The sequence below is a fragment of the Mizuhopecten yessoensis genome, unplaced genomic scaffold (genome assembly GCF_002113885.1).
Source record: "Mizuhopecten yessoensis strain PY_sf001 unplaced genomic scaffold, ASM211388v2 scaffold716249, whole genome shotgun sequence".
Classification (NCBI taxonomy): Eukaryota; Metazoa; Mollusca; class Bivalvia; order Pectinida; family Pectinidae; genus Mizuhopecten; species Mizuhopecten yessoensis.
Window position 1 is genome coordinate 137,007 of NW_018480022.1, and position 27,027 is coordinate 164,033.

General features: G+C 36.5%; 1 protein-coding gene across 2 annotated transcripts; it reads right to left on the reverse strand.

Moving 5' to 3' along the window:
• Window positions 1-960: 960 nt before the first annotated feature.
• On the reverse strand, window positions 961-26,690 carry LOC110442323. Of its 2 annotated transcripts, none has more exons than XM_021485877.1 (14): window positions 26,469-26,690; window positions 24,001-24,187; window positions 21,424-21,548; window positions 20,981-21,127; window positions 19,321-19,418; window positions 18,696-18,761; window positions 14,076-14,679; window positions 13,484-13,585; window positions 11,185-11,248; window positions 8,356-8,466; window positions 5,685-5,806; window positions 4,904-5,162; window positions 4,131-4,365; window positions 961-3,672 (listed from the first exon to the last, which is right to left on the reverse strand). In XM_021485877.1, exons 2-14 carry the CDS (start codon window positions 24,134-24,136, stop codon window positions 3,561-3,563), a joined length of 2,181 nt encoding a protein of 726 aa, XP_021341552.1. In that variant the 5' UTR covers window positions 24,137-24,187; window positions 26,469-26,690; the 3' UTR covers window positions 961-3,560. The 2 variants fall into 2 exon arrangements, with proteins under 2 accessions (XP_021341552.1, XP_021341551.1); XM_021485876.1 differs by lacking the exon at window positions 26,469-26,690 and adding an exon at window positions 25,971-26,325.
• Between the last annotated feature and the right edge of the window lie 337 nt (window positions 26,691-27,027).

Consider the following 27,027-nt stretch of genomic DNA (forward strand, 5'->3'; position numbering starts at 1 on the left):
CTGAATTAATCCTTTTGTTTAATATATTACTGTAGATTTTTAATGGTTGGTTATATTTAAGTGTGAAATTTGCATTAAGCATTTATAAAAATTCAAGTACCATTATACATACACATTAAGGATGCTCGTACCACTGCCAAAACCTGTCACTAAGTATTAGGAACTGGTCCCAGCATGACTATAGCCTTGATAAATCATTTCTGAAAGAAGAAACCCATACCTTGCGGGATTTTTATGAAAAATAATGATGAAAGAAACAAAATACAACTAACAAGAATGTTCCGAGTGTAAATAGTTCAGCGGGGCTAGACCAGATTGGAACCCTGGACCTCAGATTGTTATACCATTGCTGTAACTGATTGCACTATCTGGTCAGCGGAGGTTTACGAGCCCAAATGTGCTACAGTTATATTGACAGAAGTTTAAGGGAGATTACTGTAAACAAAAACAGCAGTAGTGCAGTGGGACAGGGTACCTTAGTGAACAAAATGTTATAAATAATCTGCAGTATTGTCATTTTTTTAAGATATATTTTATCATTCTTATGTAGTTCATCGATTAAAGTTAAATACCTAATTACTAAATAATTTAAGCATACTATTTTTATTACATTAATTACTTTAATTAATAATTAACTATATCTAAATGAGTAAAATAGATATCAAACTTACCTAATACATTAAATAACTTAAACAATCTACTAAATTAAGCAATATGATACTTTAATTAGTTTAACTAATTAGGTTTCTTAATTAGATGTTATACTTCTAATCGTGGTTCCTTGTTTAATATATAGTACTGCTAAGAAAGCTTTCATTCCTATGCATGGCAAATGTCATCTACCTATAGCACACAACCTATTCCTACATAATAATACTATGTCTTAGGTAAGCTACATGTATCAACATCACAGACAGAAACAAGCATACTGAGTATTGCTAAAGAAATACATGTCCCCTACTGGTTATTACATTATAATAATTTATAAAAATGGTGCCCTTTGGTGTTAATTTGGGAAAATGAAAAGTATACAATTAGCTTGTACCTGATTTTAATCTAATAATAATACAAAAAATTGTAATGTTAGTATTATGACAAAAGAATTATATAAAATAAAATGATAGTTATATTTTGTTGCTTTTGTGGTATTAAAACAATTACCAGCAAGGGTGATTAAGATACGTGAATATCATCACCAATGTGTAATAACGTGGTACTTATCCAGTTTAATTCAGTGCATTATTGCCCTTTTAACAGCGTTAGGGCCCTTTGAATTTGAAACTTATTTTTTGTCTGTAGGTATCCTAATGTTTCTAAACCATAATGTTTACATGCTATTTCAAATATTTTCAATAAGTGAAATGATTAATATTTCTAGGAAATGTAATAGATAAAAGAAATATATTTTCATTAAGTGAAACCAGTATTCACATGGCTATATTCGTGATCGTAAACACAGATATGGCCTTAAGGAATCTGGTTATTTGTACATGTTCACTGGTCATGTATGATCAAATAAACCTATCAAAAAGTTCACTGGCTTCAACTTGCCCAGTTTAATCAAAATCCCTCAAGGAATGAAGCCACAAGAGCGCTGACAATGATTTTCTAAAAATAGTTATGGTGACCTTGACCTTGATCCAACAACCCTGAAATTCGAACTTGTCAGAGATATAATGGTCCTTGTAATTGTGTGAAGTTCGATTAACATCCCTTAAGGAATGAAGCCGCTAGAGCACTGACAAGGATTTTCTTTAAATAGTAACGGTCACCTTGACCTTGACCTAACAACCCTGAAATTCGAACTTGTCAGAGATATAATGGTCCTTGTAATTGTGTGAAGATCGATTAACATCCCTTAAGGAATGAAGCCACTAGAGCGCTGACAATGATTTTCTAAAAATAGTAATGGTGACCTTGACCTTGATCCAACAATCCTGAAATTCGAAGTTGTCCGACATATTATGGTCCTTTGTAATTGTATGAGGTTTGATCAAAATACCTCAAGGAATGAAGCCACTAGAGCACTGACAAGGATTTTCTTTAAATAGTAACAGTGACCTTGACCGGACAACCCTGAAATTCGAACTTGTCAGAGATATTATGGTCCTTTGTAATTGTGTGAAGTTTGATAAACATCCCTCAAGGAATGAAGCCACTAGAGCGCTGACAAGGGTTTTCTTTAAATAGTAACGGTCACCTTGACATTGACCTAAAAACCTTGAAATTCGAACTTGTCAGAGATATTATGGTCCTGTGTATTTGTGTGAAGTTTGATCAAAATCCCTCAAGGAATGAAGTGTGTTGACAAACATTGGTGTTACGTACGTACATACACAGACGGAGGGAGTGGAAAACTATAGTCCCTCCCGGTTTCACCGTTAGGGGACTAAAAAGTATAAATGGGTCATTTCTAAGGTAAGCACCTACATGGCCTCCACACAGAAGATGGAGGTTCAAGACCCCGGATTTTTAAATAGTGCTATCACAGTTTTTGCATTGAAGTGATGTTTCTGGAGTTCCTGATGGAAAGAAAATGAAAAGTATTGAGACATTCCTAAAACAGATCTTGCATTTGAACAATAGTGCAAAAAGTATTCTATAAATGAAGTAAATATTTATTTACATGTATAAGCATACTCATGATACATTTACAGCCTGGGAGACATGTGATCCTTAAATGCTACTCATGATGTACAACATCATTTCTCCCACAGCCACTATAGGTTTCCTCACACTAGTCTTGGCCCCAATAGCTCCAACTAAAGGTATTTTTAACCAGTGGTAAGTGAAAAATTCAAATTGTTTCCAATAGAAAATAGTGGCTTTCAAAGCAAAATAAATTCACATGAATATAATCAGTATAAACAAACATATAGCAGTAAAATATATCACACAACCTTGAACTTGTTGTGTACATATCTGAAATTGTCTGTAACAACTTGTTAATTCTAACGGTTGGTGCAACTGGGACCTAGACATTATTTCCTAAATCAATCTTTGGTTTATGACATCACATAACATTGCTTTGCATCATTTCCTTCAATTGTGACGTCATGATTCATAGCAATAGATTTTCTGATTGGAGTCTGACAGAAGAAATACATTTCCAAATAAAATATATGTTTTTTTCTAGATGAGACAGAAACGTTATGGGAGACAAAGGTCTCCAAACCTATGATGGTGGTTATCATGTTTATATAGCTCTCATTAGTTAATGTTCAAATTATAAAAGACATTTGATAAATCTTGTGTATTTATAAAATGTAGAATTAACTTAACTCAATTAAAATGAATATAAAAACCAACAACAACTGATTGGGGAGTCCATGAGTCTATATTTTCCATTTTCGTGTCATTGCTAAAATCATGATCTCGCATAGTTATTTAGGAAAGCAAAAAAAGAACTATTTAATTTGAAACAAAGAGGATTTAATACCTAACTACATCCTGTCCAGTTTTATTTGTAGACCTACAACTTAAGTTACATGTACATGAAATAGTTGATATGACCAACCAAAACACTTAGTCTAAATGTTCTTCAGTCTCTGCAACCTGTCTTATTGTGGTGATATGGAGCCATCAAGGTTACGCTGTAGGTAGTATTCTTTGGCGTAGTCATAGTAACGACTGCTCAACCAGAAACACTGTAGAACATCATCTATATTTTGTCTGAAAAATTGAAAATTTGTCAAAAATAAATAATCATCAAAAACATGAAATACATGTTTGTATCATCGATTGATCTGATTTTTAAGTAAAACGGTCATTAACAAATATATCAATTTCTTTTCATATATACTCATTTCTGTGTTTATTTGTCTTATGACATATTTGCAACGAAATGACTTTGAAGAACAGATAATACAAATATAGATACCAATGCAATACCTTGTTTACTTTTTTTGTTTATAAATTAAAAATCATAGCATATTTGAAAATGTGATTTTGTTTTTTTGTGAATTCAGGTGAAAATAGATGTTTTGAAAAATAAGAGATTACCTGTATGATGTTACAGATATGTTTGTGTGACCTTAATCATTGTAGTCGGTACACTAGAGCTTTCTAATATTTTTCTGAAATTAAATAATAGGAAATACATGAAAAGACATTCCTCCCTTTCTACTCACATGACACCATTGCAGAACTTGATGTTGATTTTGTCTCCAATGATGCCTGCTACCCAGCCAGGTAGATACACATGTTGGTGTTCATCCACCATTGCCAGCACATGGTCCCCGATCGCTAGAGGATGGTGCTTGGTGAAGGTCCCGAATATGTTGATGGATTTCTGGCGTGTGACCGAGCCATCACACCACTCCAGCATATATTCTCGCCCGTTACCCACACGCTCCTTCACCGATGCTGCCGGGATGAAAACAACCATTGATTATTTAATTGCTCCTTCACTTTGGGAACCAAGAAACTTACAATAAGACACTGTTGTATCAACTGCTCCATTCTCAACCTACCAAATTACTCTCGGGTAAACAACAACCATAACTTTCTCCATTATTCATACTGCAGGGACAGAAACAGTTAACCATTTATTCATTCCTTTACCAATGTTGTAGGCACACAGAAATATTAAATAAAACATTATCAATAATTTACCAATTAATAGAACATTTTAAAATTTGGCACAGGATTGTGTATCATTTTTAAAGAAGCTTCTTGGGTGCCTTGCAAAAATCCAAAGACTTCTGAACTAATTCAAAAATGTTCAAAAATAAAAATTGCAATAATCAAAACTAGACAATTAAGCCAAAAAAAGCAAATATTTTCTTTCAAAAAATAACATTTTTTACAGTGCCACATTTATATTTTGTTTTGTTTTTATTGTTTACTGCCACTTTTACATATAAACATTATACTACACAGGTATATGAGCAATGATACTCACCAAAGTGATATGTTCCATTCTCATCGTTACGTCCCACTACGGCCTGCCCCACCCATCTTGTCTCACACTCGATGATGTAATTAACGTCATGTTCAAACTTCTCAGTCGTGAGTTTGTAGATCTCCTCACGTGGCAGGGTGGACTCCTCACCGTCGTAAAAACGAATCTTCATATGCAGGTCTTGGTAGACCTCGAGAACAATCCCTGGAGCATAGCTGAAGTTGTAGTGGGGATGGAGGGCTACCACAGCATCCTTAGGCTGGAGGGATTACAGAACAGCTTAATAGGTCAAACGAAACTGTGTGTTATATTTAATGGCTGAATGGACATGATGTGAACAATTAGCAGTTCAATTTATTTTATAGTTTCACATTTACACAACTTGAGGAAAACATTATTGCTTTACATGCATTACAATAACATCAAGTTGGAGCTTGATGTTAAAAAAGTTAAAATGTTTCCCTGCTAGCTATAGGGTATGGTAAATAAAATAAACAAAGCAATCCAAATATATACCAATAACAGAGCTTGTGAAGACATTTTTGTTACAATGGTTTATAATAGATGACCTTTTTTCAGCCACACTTATGCTTTTTGTACATAACAATTTGTCCAAAAGATTTTTTTTCTTTTTTTAATACACAAACTCAAGGCAGTTGACAAAGTGTGACAAAGGTAATTTTTGTTTACTCAAATATCAGTTAATGGTTACCACCTTGAAAAACCTCAAACGTTTGAATATGTATTTTAATATCACAGTTAACGAGACACTTATATGTACCTGTATAATCTGGTTTGCATCATCATAGTCAGTGATGATGTCTTCCCTCCAGATTTTCTCACACATTCGCGTACTGTCCTCAATGATATAGCTCAAGTCACCACAGTCCTGCTGTACAATACCTGTAATAAATAATTCAATTCCCTAACTGGGTCCATTGTTGGTGACCAGGTAGCTCAATTGGTAGAGCATCCATCTGGAGTTCAAAGGGTCCCTGGTTCGAACCCCGACTGGCTTGCATTTTCCCACTCCTATTACATCTGTATAGCCTTTGTATATTTCAGAGGTTTTATTTGCTATATATCGCAACAAATCAGAATGTGTGAAATAAAGGCCTACAAATATACTGCACATCTGATAGAGAGATAGGATTATCTGTTCCATAAATTTTAAGCCCTACATCTGATAGAGAGATAGGATTAACTGTTTCATAGATTTTAAGCCCTATATCTGATAGAGAGATAGGATTATCTGTTCCATAAATTTTAAGCCCTACATCTGATAGAGAGATAGGATTAACTGTTTCATAGATTTTAAGCCCTATATCTGATAGAGAGATAGGATTATCTGTTCCATAAATTTTAAGCCCTACATCTGATAGAGAGATAGGATTAACTGTTTCATAGATTTTAAGCCCTATATCTGATAGAGAGATAGGATTATCTGTTCCATAAATTTTAAGCCCTACATCTGATAGAGAGATAGGATTAACTGTTTCATAGATTTTAAGCCCTATATCTGATAGAGAGATAGGATTATCTGTTCCATAAATTTTAAGCCCTACATCTGATAGAGCGATAGGATTAACTGTTTCATAGATTTTAAGCCCTACATCTGATAGAGAGATAGGATTATCTGTTCCATAGATTTTAAGCCCTACATCTGATAGAGATAGGATTATCTGTTCCATAGATTTTAAGCCCTACATCTGATAGAGAGATAGGATTATCTGTTCCATAGATTTTAAGCCCTACATCTGATAGAGATAGGATTATCTGTTCCATAGATTTTAAGCCCTACATCTGATAGAGAGATAGGATTATCTGTTCCATAGATTTTAAGCCCTACATCTGATAGAGATAGGATTATCTGTTCCATAGATTTTAAGCCCTACATCTGATAGAGAGATAGGATTATCTGTTCCATAGATTTTAAGCCCTACATCTGATAGAGATAGGATTATCTGTTCCATAGATTTTAAGCCCTACATCTGATAGAGAGATAGGATTATCTGTTCCATAGATTTTAAGCCCTACATCTGATAGAGATAGGATTATCTGTTCCATAGATTTTAAGCCCTACATCTGATAGAGAGATAGGATTATCTGTTCCATAGATTTTAAGCCCTACATCTGATAGAGATAGGATTATCTGTTCCATAGATTTTAAGCCCTACATCTGATAGAGAGATAGGATTATCTGTTCCATAGATTTTAAGCCCTACATCTGATAGAGATAGGATTATCTGTTCCATAGATTTTAAGCCCTACATCTGATAGAGAGATAGGATTATCTGTTCCATAGATTTTAAGCCCTACATCTGATAGAGATAGGATTATCTGTTCCATAGATTTTAAGCCCTACATCTGATAGAGAGATAGGATTATCTGTTCCATAGATTTTAAGCCCTACATCTGATAGAGATAGGATTATCTGTTCCATAGATTTTAAGCCCTACATCTGATAGAGAGATAGGATTATCTGTTCCATAGATTTTAAGCCCTACATCTGATAGAGATAGGATTATCTGTTCCATAGATTTTAAGCCCTACATCTGATAGAGAGATAGGATTATCTGTTCCATAGATTTTAAGCCCTACATCTGATAGAGATAGGATTATCTGTTCCATAGATTTTAAGCCCTACATCTGATAGAGAGATAGGATTATCTGTTCCATAGATTTTAAGCCCTACATCTGATAGAGATAGGATTATCTGTTCCATAGATTTTAAGCCCTACATCTGATAGAGATAGGATTATCTGTTCCATAGATTTTAAGCCCTACATCTGATAGAGATAGGATTATCTGTTCCATAGATTTTAAGCACTACATCTGATAGAGAAATAGGATTAACTGTTTCATAGATTTTAAGCCCTACATCTGATAGAGATAGGATTATCTGTTCCATAGATTTTAAGCCCTACATCTGATAGAGATAGGATTATCTGTTCCATAGATTTTAAGCCCTACAAATTTGAAAGCACTGTATGGAACTGCATTGTTTTTGACCTTTTTGTGGTTGAAATGATATTGATTATATCAATAAAAATAAAAATCCAGTCTGGATGCTATATTTAAACAAATATTCTGAAGTAGTGAAATCATCTCTAAACTAGTAATTGAGTACATGTATATAACGATCAAGAAAGGTATTTTCGAGGATCCTTTTAGTCTGGATGGTTTGCACAGACCAAATTTATTAAGATACCATCGGAGTCTAGAGGCCACTTTTTAGATATATTTCATTTTGAACTGAACCTGTATTAAGAGACCACCTGCATTAATTGAAAGTCCACTTTTTGTTTTACTTTTGAGGGTGGTCCCTCAATGCAGGTTTGTCTGTGTGGGATATGTAGTACATGCAACAGTAGTGTTACACTTCCTACCCATTTACTGTGAGACTTTCTCCTCTTTTGCACACACAAGTATCCTGGAATAGAGTGACATACCTCTGAAATACCAGCCCTCGTCTGACCAGCGAGCCAGTACTTCCTCTCCTTCCCTAAGTACGGGGAGGGATTTCCTTTGTTCCAAAAGTCCAGACTTAACCTTCAAGGTACCTGGAATACAGATGTCATAAGTAAAACAATGATATAAACAGTTTTATTATAGAAAGAATGCTTAAGGATCCCTGTCCCACTGCACTGTACATGCTTTTTCACATTCAAAGTAACCTTCCTTTAATTTCGTTTTGGCTATAACTATAGTACAATCGAGTCAGGACACTTTTATTGACCAGGTAGTTCAGTCAGTAATAGCCATAGTATAACAACCTGAAGTGCAGGGTTTGAATTCCAGTCCAGCCCCACCCCACCCAACATTATTATTTACAATCATAACACAGATTTTGATTATATTTTGTATATTCTATCTTTGATCTTTGTTATATTTTATAACAAGAATACCGCAGGGCGGAACAATATACGCCCGTCGAATACCATACATTGTTATATATTTTCTTACATCGAAATAAGATCTGCATCATTCAAAGAGTGGTTAGCTGACATGCTACAAAAATGAAGGAGAAAATCTCCGGATAAAAAAATCAAATACTGAAATGAACAAAGGGGAATAACTTTTGCAAAAATTCTTTTGAGGGAGACACAATTTCATATCATGATTATAATGTATACCAAATTTCAACGAGATCAGTTGAAAAATGTAGGAGGAGATTGCCGGACAAAAATCAAATACTGAAATGAACAAAGGGGAATAACTTTTGGAAAAATTGTCGAATCAAAATTCTTTTAAGGGAGACACAACTTCATATCATGATTATAATGTATACTAAGTTTCAAAGAGATCGGTCGAACAATGTAGGAAGAGATTGCCGTACAAACGAAAGCTGGCCGGCCGGACAACGCCATACCATAATACTCCCGTCAAATTTGACGGGCGTATAAAAAGTCCCACAAGGTATGATGTTCTTTTCTGCAATGATATATCAAAGCTATAGTCAAGCTGAAAAAAACAGTTTCCAATGCATAGGCAGTCACTAATATGGAGTGACTGATACTGCACTATGCTGGATACTAAGTCTTATCTGAGTGAATGACGACAGTGTGTTGCCATAGGATCTTCCACCTCACATGACAAAGTACTAGATTCGGGATTCCTCAAGGGTCAGTGTTAGGACCTCGAAAATATTGCCTATATTCCAAACTGATCAGAGAGATTTGTCATCGCCATAGCCTTCGCTATCATTGTTATGCTGATGACACACAAATTTACCTGGTCATCAAACCACAGGACAGTTGGGATAATATCAGAAAATCTGGAAGCTTGTCTGACAGACATCAGTAACCGTATAATAAGCCTTCTTTGACTGAAAGAGAAGTGAACCAACAAGCCGACATTGCTCCCTATAAATCTGTTGGTGAACGGTTAATTTGGTCCGTCACCACTGTCTCTCTGCTTTTCTATAGTTCTGTTTTTCAACGCGGAGATTTTCATTATACCACGGGGAATTCGGTCTTACAGTTATCACCTTAGTCTGCAGAGGTGCGTGTTTCTCTATAAGGGCTTCTATACCAGATGTGTATGCTTCAACAAGATCATCAACCTCGCCTTCAGTATATTGAAGGGCGGAACAAGACTGAATGTCAGTGTTGAAATCTGGTATTGAAATTTCGCGGAATTTCTGGAAGCTCACTTCTTTCCTTGCACGATCTGGCTTACTACAATTCAGTGTTGTGTGGACAGCAAGATGATCACTGGATTAGTTCCCCTTTACATCACTTAGATATGGATCAATCACTGAAATAGCTCAATGAATGACTGAGTTATCTTCCCTCGTAATGACCACATCCAGTGTGTGGCCATGGGTGTGTGTAGCTTCTGTCACATGCTGAATCATACCCCTGGAATCTAGTAGACCAGAGAACTGGCGAGCATCAACATTAGATAGATCGTCTAAGTGGAAATTTAGATCACCCGTGATAATAATCTCTTGTGGTACAACAACTTGGTGGTCTAAAAAGGTAGATCATTCATCAAAAAACACTGTATTTCGGAAAACATTCTGTTTAGATGGAGGAGGCCTGAAAATGATACACAATGTAAATTGTTTATCATCAGCAATGACAGAACAAGTCAGGTGCTCAAAGTGTGTGTATACATCATCATGGCTGGAAGAGAGATGTCTCACACTTAGGCCTTACTTAAACAGAACAGCCACCCCACCAAAACGTTTTGCCGAGTCTAGCATTGTGGAGGAATCCATAGCATGTTGGTATTAGCTCAGCTAGGACCTGGTCATCGATATCTGAATCTTACCAGGTTTCTGTCAATGCAAGAATGTCAATGTCCTGAGATGTTACAAAATCCCCGATGGACAATGACTTATTCTTCACCAAGCGACAATGTGCTCATAAATTTATTCATTTATGAGCACATTGTGATGATTATCTTCTTGCTTAATAAATAATGGTGATTGTAAGTCTTTTTTGTTTAACAATTATAACTAATACTATTAACCATATGTTGTAAAGCGCTTTAGAGTAATTTTACAAATTATATAGGGTGCTATATAAATGTGGTATATAATTATTATCATAGTTGCAGTTTCGCAGGGATCCTTAAATTCAGGTAAATTTAAAGTACGTTTACCCTGGTACGTATCTCTCCTATTTCATGGCTGTAAATCTAAAACTAAAACAAAATTTCTAGATAAAGATGTGGAATGAAATAGATTTTACTAAAACGTCTTCCAGTACATTCTGTTGTCCAGAGTGTCCCAAAAATTGACTCCAAACCTTAAGTTGCGTAGAAAAATTTACCTGTGTTTGTGGACTTCTTTTCATCATCATAATCAAAATTTTCACTTCGCTCTACTTCAACAACCTGCAAGAATTGAAATAAATAACAATCTGAATTCATGTAATAAAACAGTGAAAGTTCATGTCGGTGTAGGCAGTATATACTTGACATGAAAAATGATTTGGAAATAAAATCAAAATTAATAAGATGCATAATACGCCCGTCTGATGATTCCATCCAATGATTTTTTATTTGTTTGATATTTAAAGTACCTGGTAGCCGTTCTTTGCTAATGTACTGCCTAATGCCTCTTAATCAGGGCATGCAGTAGACCCTCGAGAGTATGTTTTTGCATGACTCCCCTTAATTTGACTTGTGGGTTTACAGGGCTACGTTATAATATACCTATTGAATCTTAGTAGATTCTAAATTTGTGCTTAAAATTATCTTCGTGTGAAATGAGTGATTGTCTTAATTCAGAATTACATTTTTTTTCAGTCTATACAAACTATGTGTGTTTCTTGTTGCATTTTGGGTTGAATCTGGCAATGTGTAATTTATTATTATTGTTCAGTATCTAACTCTTCTTCAATATTTTTGAATTGGGGATGGTAGGCAAACAGGAAACAAACATATTTTATATTAGTTTTATAGACATGTCAGTTTTATTAATGGAGGTAAAACAGTCCAACAGGTAGAAAAGTAAAGTCCCAAACACGTCCAAAAGTTCCCAACATAGAAATCATTTTCCCAAATTAAATCCATATTGTCCTTGTTAGACCCCACATAAGCATCCATGCCAGAATTTAGGACAATAACACATGATCTGACTGAACTTTACACCACAAAAAAAAGAAACTGCACCAAAACTTTAACCGGACGGACGCAGACGCTATACCATAATACCCCTGTCGAATTTTGACGGGCGTATAAAAAGAGCTGTTGGAGAACAGCATAGCTTGCCTATTGGTGATATATGTTGTAAGATAGCAAATATCAATAGAAAGAAATGTACAGTAAAACCTCGATATAATGCCTGTCATTTCATTTTACACCTTATTTAATTACCGCCAACGTATTTTCAGCTCCCTTAATTCTCTTTTTCTTTAAAATTCCTTTATATGTTCCATATATTTTTTTTTTATATATTCCAATTTATTGCCAAACAATTTTTAATGCAAACATTTCTTGGAACAAATGGTGGCAATATAACGAGGTTTTGCTGTACCTCAACATGTTTTACATTTCAAAAGGAGAGATCACCAGACAACGTGAAATGGGGAGACAGTAACTGTAAACAATTCACATGTTGCCGAATCTCTCCATTTGATATTGTCTGGTCATCTCTTCTTTTGAATTTATTACTGTTGTGCTGGACTAGTTTATTCCATAGAAATTTCATCAACTTGGGTCTGCTGAACTTCACTGAACATACCAAGAGCGGACGGTGGATCTCCATCTCTTTGGTATATGTTGTACATTGTAGGTTACTAATTTGCTATTGTTAGTGTGAGAACAGTGTTTTGTTGTAGACAATGTTGGTGAACCATACATCTACAAAATCTGGGCTAAAGTTACATTCTGTGTTATATAGATGTATATATACAAATATTGAAGTATAAGGTCATGTAAGTGAAATAACCTTATATAATTTTAGCAATCAATCCTAAAACAGGTCACATTGACCATATACTTGCATATTGCTTACACTCCGTATAAATAACTACAACCTTATAATAGACAACGGCCTATTGATGGTGGTGATCCAACATTGCATAAAAAACTTGCCCAAAAAATTAAAAAAGTCCTTTTAAGCTATTTTTGGCCACTGATATTAGAAAATTTGGTTCAGTACATTGGTTACACTCCATATTAATGTCTCAGCCTTATAAAAGACAACAGCCTATTCCTGGTGGTGATCCACTGCATCAAAAATCGATTTAATCTAAATCTTGCCCAAAAACTTTAACAAAGTCCAATTAAGCTGTTTTGGCCCATAGAATATGAAAATATGGTTCAACACATTGCTTACACTCCAGATAAATGCCTCTAACCTCATAATAGACAACAGTGCATGGAGTGTGATGATCCAATACTGTCTGGAAAACACTTGCTCAAAATATACATTATTACTACATTAGCCCACCTATTCTTCGAATAGATGAGCTAAATATCTGCCATAATTATCATACTTTAACATAATTTAGTTCAGAACATCTGAAAATAGAAATTTTAGCAAATTTGTGTTTCCATGGCATTGGAACTGAGATTTCTACAGGTATGTGCCTGCAATACACAGTTGCTGTAGCAGAATTTTACCTGAGATTTTGTAGAATAAGGTCCTAGAACAGTGCCATTTTTCTTCTTCTTTTTCAGTTTTTTCTTCAATTTCTTCAACATTTTTGACTGTTTTTGAATCTCCTGTCAATAGAAAACTTATCTTTTATATATTTATCTTCGGTAAACAATATTTCTAAAAAAAACTTTTTATCATCCAATGGTTATCTAATCTGTAATTATGGATGAGCAAAGTTATGATTTCCTTGAGAAAATGTATTTCATAAAACATGTAGATAAATTAGCATATCAGAGATATAGTTAATAGTTCTAAAATAAAAATAACAGCTAAACAATGCAGTGTTTCAAGTATGTCATAGTTTCCCAATGTTGGACAAACATTGGGACCAAAATGAGAAAGAACAAAGGGCCATAACTCTGCATATTATAGAGCACAAGACCTGATTTAAATATGTGACATGCTGCCATTATGAAGTACTCATGTATAAAATATTGGCAATTGCAGTTGACAGGTTATTTGAGGTATTCCCTGTACAAAGTGACACAAGGACAGACAAACCTATAGTCTCCTACAGTATTAAGTTGGGTACTAACAAGTGTATAATATACTGACCTCTTGTTGTTGTTCATGTGCCTTTTGCTGATCTTGAAGCTGCTTTTTCAAAGCCTTCAGTTTCTGTGCTTTCTTTTGCAGTCTCTCTTTGCTTTCCTTGCGACGAACTGAATCTGATGATTTTGACCTGGATCTCTGTGAGCCTGATTGTTGTATTGAAGATTCAGAAGAACTTGAACTTGAAGTGGACCTTGATCCAGACCTGGACCTTGATTTTGATCTTGACCTGTCCTTATTTGGAGTAGGTGACCTTGACCTGTTTTTGACAGGAGTTATTGAACTTGATCTTGAGGTGTTTTGATAAGTGTTATCAGGTGTTCTTGATCTTGAACGTGACCTAGACCGCGAAGATGATGGAGACCTTGATCTTTGTCTTGGTGGTGACTTTGAAGTTGACCTTGACCTATTTTTCAGACTTAAAACTGGGGAACTTGCCAAAGACAACTGAGGGGTTATCATATCCTGCTTTTCATAATGGCGATGGCTGTCAGGAGTTGGGTTTGTTGGTCGTTGGGGTGCCAGTAACTCTTTCTTTACAGGTGTTGGTGACCTACTTCTGGAGCTGGAGGCAGACTTTACTTTTCTGTTTTCTCTTCCCTTTGATCTAAAAATACAAAAACGTTGAACTGATACTCATTCTGACAACAAAATTAGGAAGTTTCTTCAACTTTCACACGAAGTTTAGTAAAGTCAAAGTAAAAAAATAAATATAAATGAGGGTGTTTTATTACCTCAGATATTATATCTTTCCTTTTTTTATAATGTATTTTTTTCCTCATTACCAGTAGCTCAAGTTGTTGCAAACAGTTACATGTGCTAACCTACCACCTATGTCATATCTTTTACAAACTTTTGAACAAATAATTATAAAAGATTAGATACAAGTTTTTCTGAAAATATAAATGTTTGATAATTTCCACAATGTTTCAAATCAATTGTGGCACTCAAGGTATTAGGCTATGACAAGAATGGAAGCAAAAAAGGTTTTTGTCTTTTTCAGTTGAACCTTTTTGATATTTTACAGTTTCAACTAATTAACCAGGGAACGTAAGTTTTTTTTAATGTAAAACCAAATTTTCATGAGGTTATACTTACCATAACTTTAGTATGCATATTCAATACCTTCACCCATCTTTGTAGCCCAAAAACAAAGGATTCAAAAATCCCACCTTCCCTACCCTCACAATGACTCATATCTTGACGATAGAGACCAAGGTGATCTCCCTTCCTCAAAAACCTATCATGGAGCCAAAAGGCAACCAGGGTGAGGAGGCAAGGGGAGGAATACAGGGACTATGCATGCATTCCCTCCCAGTCCAGAGACAGAGCATCCACAGCCAAAGCCTTTAGATCTTGAACCATAGAGACAAACATTGGTAACCGATAGTTCAGGGCAGTGGCAAACAAGTCTATGTGAGGCCTGTCCCACACCTGACAAATTCCCTCAAAAATTCAAGGATTCAGTTGCCATTCCGTCAGAACCAGCTGAAGGAGCCTGGAAAGAATATCCACCAAAACATTCAACTTGCCTGCAAGATGCTTGACACAAATTATCAGTTGCATCTCCTGGCAAAGAAGAAGAACACGGATAGTAAGGGCACACAGAGTGTGAGACCTGGTTCCCCCTGTCTCTCTAGCTACCTGACAACTGTTGAGTTGTCCATAGCCACACAAACCACCTTGGAATGCAGAATCTTCCAAAGAGACTTACAGAACCAACAGAAAAGTCCTCATCTGAAGCATGTTGATGTTTTCTGAGAGCTGTTCCCCAGACCACTCTTCCAACCGTGCATGCCCGTTGAGGTAATCAAGCTGCCTACCCTATTATTGATGTATCCGTGCACAGGGTGATGGTGGGAACTGGCTTGGATAAAGGAACCCCTCCAAGAATGTTTTACTGAATGGTCCACTAGAGAGCAAATCCTTGACCAACAAGTTCAGAGGAAGCCAGGCTTCCCAATCCCTCGAAGAAGGGACCCAATTGGCAAGAAGCAACATATGCATAATGCATAACATTTAGGGGGTGGCGGGGGGCAACAGAACTACCACTTACTTGTCTCTGCTAGAAGAGACCAAAACCAAAGGGTTCGAAAAAGGAAAACCCATGGGGTTAACCCCATATCCCAGGGGATATTGGAAAGGTCCTTCATGCTGGGAGTGACTCAAGAACTGGCCATACAGGCCCACCTGAGACTGGGGCTGGCCACCCTGCCCGAAAGGCTAGGTGGAAAGCTGGACATGTACGGGCATTACTACGGCCTATGTCCATAGCTGCCTGGATATTGCTGAGGCCGAAAACCATCTGCAGGCTGATCAAAGGAAACCCGGGCTGGGCCTGATAGGACTGGGACCAGGGAATTTACCGTAAGGGAAAGCCGGACCAGCAAATAGGTGCCGGCATTAATGAGCTGGGCATCACTAATCCTGGCATTCTTGATACTAAATGCTAACTTTTGCTCTCTGCACCCCTGGAATATGTCAAAGCAAAATCGAAGTTTCAGTGTGGATCCCCTTGTAGATGAGATGAGAAGACTAGTTTGATTCTTTGATGTCGATCAAAAGAATCTGTAGGTCACATAACAGTAGAATTGACTGGCCTTGAAGTCGGGTGTCGCTCCTCTGTTATCTTCAAAAGGACAGGTATCAGCTTAGCGATGGGTCAGGGTTTTTTCCTGGGACCTATTAAATAGCTAGCTGCATGTCTTCAATTTTGCTATGAAATATTTCAGGGGTGCAGTGTGCGAAAGTGAGCATAACCCCTGGAGTATCGAACATGTAATCCTGGTAGAGACAAACAATCAGGAGAGAAAGTCTGTAGCAAAACCAGAACCTGAACAAAAAGGAACAGGCTCGGCACCAATGCCATCCTCAACGACAGTACCACTATGATTGGTCGGATCATTGACCGAGTCAATGGTTCAGACGGCCAGTAGTCCCTACCCGAAAGCAAGCTCAAAGTGCTTACCGGCATTCCTGGCCAATTCTACCCCCAGCTCTGCCAAGCCAAGGTTGGGCTGTCCCTCCCCTACTCTAGGGAGTTTCAGGATTGGTTGGACCAACCCCTGTGCATTGGAACGTATCACCGAAATGGGACCCCCAGAGACAGGGACTGTATCGCTGGACTCCAAGAAGTCGGTGGAACGACCTTTACCTTTTCTGTCTCCCTTGCTTCCTGGTAGAAGCAGACGGATCCTTCTTACAAGAAGTGTAGGGACGCTTCGGAACATGGGAGGACTTGTCCTGAAGAGAAGCCTGAGAACAATGTTCAAAGGGAGACTCCTCAGTACAAGGACAACAATGGGGGTAAGTGTCATAGGGGCACGTTCCCTTAGCAAAATGTGAACACCCATGCACTGTCCCCTGTCGCTGGCCCAGGATAAGACATACCTCCAAAATGCCGAAAAAAACATGACGATAAACAAAATAAAATTGTACAAAGTACACCAAATAATATAGAATGAAATTCACATGGAATAAACAGTAAGGAGTGAAACAAACAACGTTTGAAATCAACAACCGTACTGCCACAAACACGCCCTGAAATACAACACGCCGACAGTAAAAAACTCTGTAATGGCGAACCAGGTGGCACACCAAGCTCGGACATGTTGAGTACAAAAAACTGCTGAACAAGAGTACCGCGGGGCAGAACAATATACGCCCGTCGAATGCCATATAGTGTTATATGCTTTCTTACATTGAAATAAGATCGGCATCATTCTAAGAGTGGTTAGCTGACATGCTACAAAAATGTAGAAGAAAATCTCCGGACAAAATATCAAATACTGAAATGAACTAAGGGTATTTAGTTTTGGAAAAATTGTTGAATAATTATTTTTTAAGGGAGACACAACTTCATATCATGATTATAATGTATACCAAATTTCAAAGAGATTGGTCGAAAAATGTAGGAGAAGATACTTCCGACAAATTTGACGGGCGTATAAAAAGGCACTAAAACAATAATCAATAACGAATTAATAGTACTAACAGGGGCAGATGGGTAACAGAACACAAACTGTGCAAAATTTTGAAGTATAATTCAAACCAAACAGCCTGAACCACATTCTAATATGGGGTCAAACCATAAGCCGTCTTCACAGTGTGGGCGCCATAAAAGTAAGAGGAAGGGAGATTACTCTGTGACTCTATCATTGAGATATGGGTCATGTGAGGGTAGGGAAGGATTTTCGAATGCTTTGTTGTCAGGCTACAAAAATGGGTGTAGATATTGAATATGCACACTAAAGTTATGGTAATTACAATTTGAAGTAATGAAAATATATTTAGGACCTTCCAAAAATAGCTTTAATATACATCTTTTTTCCAAAAAGTCATTGAAAGTCGAGGAATGAAACTTGCTGACCATAAAAAAAAATACGGATGGGTGGTTGCAAATAATTGACGACAGCTACAGTAGATGGAAAAGAATTATTGTCCAAACTTACAATATCATTAAACCTTATGTTTTGTTGGGGCCAATATTCTGAATTTTGAAAATTATTTTGATGTCCCTGCAAAAAGAACTTCAAATACAATACAGACAAACCCGCCTTGGCATAGGATAGATGAAATACATTATATAAAAGTTAACTAAATATAATATATTTATTATACTACCTATATGGCTTGCGACTTCTGTCTTCTTTTTCACGCCTTGGAGTTACATAAACCTTATCTTCTATCCTGAAATGTACAATGACAAAATACTTTTACCAATTTATTTCTTACTGAAAGTCTTGATGTATTCCTAACAACTTTGGACATGAAGATTAATGGCAGAGGCAAGGTATTCCTATTGTCTGGTTATTTATTCCAAAAATCACAAAATAATATGCCAACACAAAGTGTCAATCACAAAAATATTCATCTTTAACACAAACAGCATTACTTTGGTTATCTCCCCTTGATATCTCAAACTGCATCCATTAGCAGTGTTTTTTCTGCTGTTTTGCAAGAATTGTGGTGGGATTGTTCTGCCGTTTCTCTTATGGATTTCAACAATCTTTTTTGTACCTGTTACATACATATACCTAAAACCTTACCTGTTACATATATCTAAAACCTTACCTGTTACGCATATCTAAAACCTTACCTGTTACATATATCTAAAACCTTACCTGTTATGTATATCTAAAACCTTACCTGTTACGCATATCTAAAACCTTTCCTGTTATGTATATCTAAAACCTTACCTGTTACGTATATCTAAAACCTTACCTATTAGGTATATCGAAAACCTTACCTGTTACGGTCCTGATTCTGAACCTCTGCAATGTATCTGATAGCAAACTCAAACCTGGATTTGCTGATTTTCATCAGGTGTTTCCTTAGTGTTGTTGCCTGTAAGAAACCATAAGCAACAGACTCAATGAAATCATACATACAGCAGGTTACCAGATCTTTACCATAAAATCATTAAAAGGTTATCTCCCTTGACAGGACATACCAAACTCCTAAAAATATAAAATTATTCCCTGCTTAATGTTCAGCATTGAGGGTAATGGTAACAAGAGGCCCAGAGGGCCTGTATCGCTCACCTAAATATTTAAGCAGTCATAAAATATTCTCATTAAATATTATATTGCACTACAAATATTTCCCTCGCAAACTTATTCGGCTCCATCTATTGAAACTTCCAGCCAAATATTATTATAAGATTCTATGCTTTTGGGTTCTTCTTAAGAAGTTGCTTGACATATTTCCCCCTGTCACCTTGTAAGTAGGTCAATGTCATTTTCCTTCTCATACTTTGTTAACTCTATCCCAAAAAACTACCAGCCAAATATTATAATTTTATGCCTTCGATTATTCAGAAGAAGTTGTTTTTGACATATTTGACACCTGTGACCTTGAAAGAAGGTCAAGGTCATTTTCATTCTCAAACTTTGTCAGGCTCTATCTCAGGTAGCCAACAGCCAAATATGAAGGTTTTATACCTTTCAGTTGTCCAGGAGAAGTCGTATAAGAGTTTGACATATTTGACCCCTGTGACCTTGAAAGTAAGTCAAGGTCATTTTCATTCTTAAACTTTGTCGGGCTCCATTCCAGGAAGCCACCAGCCAAATATGAAGATTCTATACTTTTTAGTTCTTCAGAAGAAGTCGTTTGAAGTTTTTGACATATTTGACCCCTGTGACCTTGAAAGTAGGTCCAGGTCATTTTCATTCGCAAACTTTGTCAGGCTCCTACCAGTGAAGCTTTCAGCCAAATATCATGACTCTAGGCCTGTTTATTCTTCAGAAGAAGTTGTTTAAAGGAAAAGTTGACGGACGACACCATACGACGGACGACGCAGCACCATGACATAAGCTCACTTGCCATTCGGGCAGGTGAGCTAATAACTAGTTTATCCATTATCAGTATAAGGTAACCAGGTGAGTTGTTATGCTGGGTGCCTTCGGGATGGTATTTCAGTGAGATAGCAATTTAATACTTGTGCTATCACAAGAGGGCAATTAAATCAACATACCCTACCTCCAGCATACATACACACATGCACCAATTGGTCACCTGTACATTTAACACATGGACACACGTCCTTAAATTGCCTATGCTATTAATAGGATGTTAAACCCTATACATGTAATACCAAAACCAAATCTCAATTTGACATTACAAACAGGTAATTTCTCATAGACATTAAAAGCAGGATATCTCCCCTGATAACCTCCCTTTAATAGCCATCAGACACGATTTATATTCCAGACTTTACATTAAGGTTATTTCCCCTTGACATTACAAACAAGATGTTTTCCTTTGAAATCATAAATAGGAAATCTCCTCTTGCATTGCAAGTTATAATTACTGCTTTACTATAGATAATAACAAACAAGTGGCACATGAGAGCACTAGCTACCTCCCTTGGAATTGACATCTGTCTGCAGCCTGACCACACAACTCACCTGTTGGCCATTGTACATGAGAACAGTGTAGAACTTGGCCTGGGCTTCATTCCTGGCCGGAGGTACTTGTACGATGCCGGGAACGTAACAGTCACTACTTGGATTTGACATGTCCAACAGGACACGCACCAACACATAGTCACCAGCCTGTATAAACAAAGGTTCATCTGTAAGGTTCTAATTAACATATATCTACGTGAAACTTCGTAATTGTGTTATCAAATATGTATGAAGAGATGATGAAGAAAGAAACACACAATGTTTCAGTTCTTGTTTAGTTTAGTGTTGAAGTAATTGGGTGCTTTATAATTCAAATCTATCCTAAAATATCTAACAAAGTCCCATGGGTCGATACATTTTTATTTTTTTTGTCATTATAAGATCTTTCAATAAGTCAGTATAATAACACCACTTCTCTTCAGGTAAGGTCTGTGTATACACACCCTGAGGTTAGGTCTTGGTATGGCCCCACTACTTGCTATCACCATACGTGTCGGCACCAGCTTTTGTTCCTTGTTTGCAAATTCCACCAGGGCGTGTCTGGCATCTGGACACTTCAGTACTACACCTGTTGTCAACACAAACAGCAGTACCAATAGGGAGCTCTCCAAACAAACAGTGATAATAGTAGCTAGGGAGTACAACATGGAACCTCACAGTAAGTCAGCTGAATGCAAATAAAACGTAATAAGTTGCTTGGCAGTGAAAAATTGGCTGATTCAAAATGGCTATGAAAACTCGGCTATTGTTGGAAATTAGAAGCTTTAATGAATTGAAAGCTATTGGTTGGTTTCTATGGAGAATTGGCTTTTGATGGGTAATATAAAGAGTTGGCTATTGATGGGTAATATAAAGAGTTGGCTATTGATGGGAAATATAAAGAATTGGCTATTGATGGGTAATATAAAGAGTTGGCTATGCATGGGTTGCTATGAAGAGTTGGCTATTGATGGGTAATATAAAGAGTTGGCTATTGATGGGTAATATAAAGAGTTGGCTATGCATGGGTTGCTATGGAGAGTTGGCTATTGATGGGTAAATATATAGAGTTGGCTTTTGATGGGTAAATATATAGAGTTGGCTATTGATGGGTAAATATATAGAGTTGGCTATGCATGGGTTTCTATGGATAATTTGCTTTTGATGGGTAATATAAAGAGTTGGCTATGCATGGGTTGCTATGAAGAGTTGGCTATTGATGGGTAAATATATAATGTTGGCTATGCATGGGTTGCTATGGAGAGTTGGCTATTGATGGATAATATAAAGAGTTGGCTATGCATGGGATGCTATGGAGAGTTGGCTATTGATGGGTAAATATATAGAGTTGGCTACACATGGGTTGCTTTTAATGGATAGTTGGCTATTAAAAAGTAAACTGTGAAAGTTGACAAATATGGATGGCTCATGACAATTGTTTGGTGATGGATGGCTAGAACAGGTTGAATAAATATGGGTGGCTAAGAAAACTTGGCTAACAATGGACAGTCAGGGAGAATTTACTAATTATGGGTGTCATTTGACAAGTTTCTAAGGAATGGTGATTTAGGAGTTGAATAAGGATGGCTAAAGAGAGTTGCATTGTTTACTGACATCAGAAATATAGCTAAGGATGGTTATAGTAAGATGGGGCTGTAAAGACAAAATATAATGCCTTTCTTTGAATTGCTAATGATTAGGTGAAAGATGACACAACATGATGAGGCTTTGATGATGGAAAGACAGGTAATGTATGACATAATGAGGCTTTGATGATGGAGACAGGTAATGTATGACATGAAGAGGCTTTGATGATGGAGAGACAGGTAATGTATGACATGATGAGGCTTTGATGATGGAAAGACAGGTAATGTATGACATGATGAGGCTTTAATGATGGAGACAGGTAATGTATGACATGAAGAGGCTTTGATGATGGAGAGACAGGTAATGTATGACATGATGAGGCTTTGATGATGGAGAGACAGGTAATATATGACATGATGAGGCTTTGATGATGGAGACAGGTAATGTATGACATGAAGAGGCTTTGATGATGGAAAGACAGGTAATGTATGACATGATGAGGCTTTGATGATGGAGAGACAGGTAATATATGACATGATGAGGCTTTGATGATGGAGAGACAGGTAATGTATGACATGATGAGAATCTTCACAGATTTCTCTGAGTGGAACTCTTTTGAAATGGAGACTCAATAGTAAGGTAGCATTATTGTATATCCTTAAATCTCCAGTGGTTGAATAGATAAACTGGCAGGCAGAGGTCACAAAGATTGACATACACTGTATTGGGGATTGTGTTGTATGAGAGATATGTTTTGGGAAAATCAGATTGAGGATGCAGGATTTTAACTAATCACCTGTACCGTTTACATGTGATTTTTCCAGTGGGAATTGTATACACCTGTAATCAGTGCTAATTACCTGCAGTCTGACCCAAGAGACAGAAATACCTAACCTGATCGTCTGTTATTACCTGTGATAAGATGGGAACTGCATCTGTTGCTATAAATAATGTAGTTCCATCATTACTTCACAGCAGAAACTTCTTTCCTCACGACAAGTATTGATTGTATGGGTAAACTTGTTAGGCTATAGATTTATACCTATTTGGTTGTGCCAGTATCAGTGATGATGAATAAATAATTGCAGTTTGTCTGACTTTTTGTTTCTTCAGACATTTTTTTCCCACTCTTTCATGAAAGCTGATCTAACAATCTCTTACAAAGATATAAAAAAGAGACCAATTTTGCAGAACATATAAATTTAAAAAATAAAATGGCATTTGGGAGAATATTCATCCACAAGTAGTCACCAAATATTAATTTTAAAGGAAGTTGTATTTTTTTTTTAAATTATTATCAACATCATAGTTTTTGTTTTGTTAAAACAAATATGTTACACAAATATGTGCATGTGATTTTTTAAAGGAAAACACAACTTTTTATATAAAAGAATTTTTGCTAAGCTGATATCAAATTTAATGTTTGATTTTTTTTGATTTTTTGGTTAGTTTACCTGGGTAGTAGTGGCCATCTGAATCATCACGGGCAATCACATGATGTCCCTTTAGTGTGTCCAGCACCTTCTTGACAATCTCTTTGTTCAGGGTCTTCAGAGGTCTGTGCTTGAGCTCCCCTCGACCACTGTCCATCCTGCTGTATTGACTGCCCTCCGTTTGATTGTGTATAATGTCACCAAGACCCTGACAGATGGAGCAAAGATGTCAACACAGCTCAAAGAAATCTCAACAACCTGTGCATGCCATATTTATGTCCCCACCATAAAATGGAGTGGCAAATAGTGTTGCCCATGTCCATCCCCCCCCCCCCCCCCTGATTCAATGTAAAAACCCGTTGTCCCGATTCAATGTAAACACCCGTTGACCCGATTCAATGTAAACACCAGTTGTCCCGATTCAATGTAAACACCCGTTGTCCCGATTCAATGTAAACACTTCCCAATTTCATTCTTTTACAGATTTTGGTCAAAGTTTATACAAAGGTACAACCCTCCGTAAAATGGGGGGCATAGTGTTACCCATGTCCGTCCTATCCCTTACACCATTCTTTATCCAATCAACTGATGTACACCATTCTTTATCTAAACATCTGATGTACACCATTCTTTATCCAAACAACTGATGTACACCATTCTTTATCTAAACATCTGATGTAAACCATTCTTTATCTAAACATCTGATGTACACCATTCTTTATCTATACATCTGATGTACACCATTCTTTATCCAAACATCTGACGTAAACCATTCTTTATCTAAACATCTGATGTACACCATTCTTTATCAAATTATCTGATGTACACCATTCTTTATCTAATTATCTGATGTACACCATGCATTATCTATACATCTGATGTACACCATACTTTATCTAAAGATCTGATGTAAACCATTCTTTATCTAAACATCGGATGTACACCATTCTTTATCAGATTATCTGATGTACACCATTCTTTATCTAAACATCTGATGTACACCATTCTTTATCTAAACATCTGATATACACCATTCTTTGTCTAATTATCTGATGTACATCATTCGCTATCTTAACATCTGATGTACACCATACTTTATCTAAACATCTGATGTAAACCATTCTTTATCTAAACATCTGATGTACACCATTCTTTATCTAAACATCTGATGTACACCATTCTTTATCTTAACATCTGATGTACACCATTCTTTATCTAAACATCTGATGTACACCATTCATTATATATACATCTGATGTACACCATTCTTTATCTAAACATCTGATGTACACCATTCTTTGTCTAGTTATCTGATGTACATCATTCGCTATCTTAACATCTGATGTACACCATACTTTATCTTAACATCTGATGTACACCATTCTTTATCTAAACATCGGATGTACACCATTCTTTATCTAATTATCTGATGTACACCATTCTTTATCTAAACATCTGATGTACACCATTCTTTATCCAAACATCTGATGTTAACCATTCTTTATCTAAACATCTGATGTACACCATTCTTTATCTGCAATATCCAATGTACATCATTATTTATCTAAAAGTAAAATTTGTTGAATTGTCTAACCTTAACATCTTTTTCAAACCTTTGATGAGTCCCATTGCTATAAGATCTATTTAAAGGGTCCTTAATAAATTGGCAAGTTCCATAAGGAAAACATGAGTCCAGACTAAAATATCGGGAAAAGTTCCTGTTTGGGCCAGAGATAGATCCTAAGCCTATATTACAGGCACATGTACATGTGAGGTACATGTATCTGCAGTATTACCCAATTATGAACAATGTCACCAAGACCCTGACTGATGGAGTAAAGATGTCAACACAGCTCAAGTAATTGTGATCGGAAGAGTGATACACAAAGGCAGTTACATGATAATCCTACCCCACCCGGGCCCCCCTTCTCCTTACTCTCTTATCTTGCAACTAAAATTAGTAACACTGAGGATGTTTTGTCTATACGTACTGTGTCGATATCACCCCTGTAGTACTTCGTTTGGATGACGTACCCCCGGGCATCGGGGTACTTATCCACTCGCCACTTTACGTTGACGTCCGGATGTGTAGTGAGCGACATGCCTGTCACCAATGTTTATGTTCCGTCTGTCTGTAGTCAACACCGGCTAAACATTTACACACACCGAATCCGCTCAAAAACAGTCAGTCCAAAACCCTTCCACGTATCCCGTATTATGAAGATATTTGATATAAGGTAACAGAGTTCGACTATCTCGTCACCGCTGGCATATATCTATGCCAGTCTATCTAATCATAAACATATCAAAAGACAAAACACCATGCTATCATTCTGACGAGAACCGCACGAGACTTGTTTTTACGAAACAAACTATTCATGCATATCGAACAATTAAGGCATACAAATTAAAATATTGGTATAAACCCAGTAGAAATTTAAAGAAAATCAACACTGTTTTTGGAAAAATAAAAGAATTAAAAGTATTACCTTTGATGAATGTTGTGTGAATATTGGCGCACCTGTTACCAGGTAGCTACGGGTAGCTATACGTCTTCATATACATGTACTGCAAACTTACACCTCCAGATTGCAGCAACAACGATATTATTTATTGGATTTCGGACAATCTGTTGGGGTCTAGCGAAGCATGATAATACAAGGGAGGCTTTTCTCAATCGATAAATATAACATTGTGCTTTTGACAGACACCTTTGTTGACTCGTCGCTATAACAACCACACAATTTGTCACTGGATACGGTAGTAAGAGTTATTTCCCTTCCATCACGTATCGCACTCCTTTTCCCTGGTGAAAATAGTATGTGCTTTATTCAAATTATGCAAGCAAACTGGATTTCCTCTTTAAAAAATTATAAAAAAACATCAATTGAACATATTTTGTTTACAAAAATTCCAACGGAAGGAAATTTCTAGGTATTGGTACACTGTAGACCTGTGTTAAAGGTAAACGAAATCCAAAACCAAAAAATAATTGCCGATTGTGCCAAAGTGTCATAAAATTATCACTAAAAAAGAAATAAGTGCATT

What these genes read in the sequence shown, in the direction of transcription:
- LOC110442323 (XM_021485876.1), bottom strand. Translation starts at nt 26,081, where the DNA reads ATGTCGCTCACTACACATCCGGACGTCAACGTAAAGTGGCGAGTGGAT. An exon ending in ACAGGGGTGATATCGACACA is followed by an intron (nt 24,188 to 25,970) that starts GTACGTATAGAC and finishes TCCATCTGTCAG; the next exon opens with GGTCTTGGTGACATTATACA. An exon ending in GAATGGAACATATCACTTTG is followed by an intron (nt 4,366 to 4,903) that starts GTGAGTATCATT and finishes TCATCCCGGCAG; the next exon opens with CATCGGTGAAGGAGCGTGTG.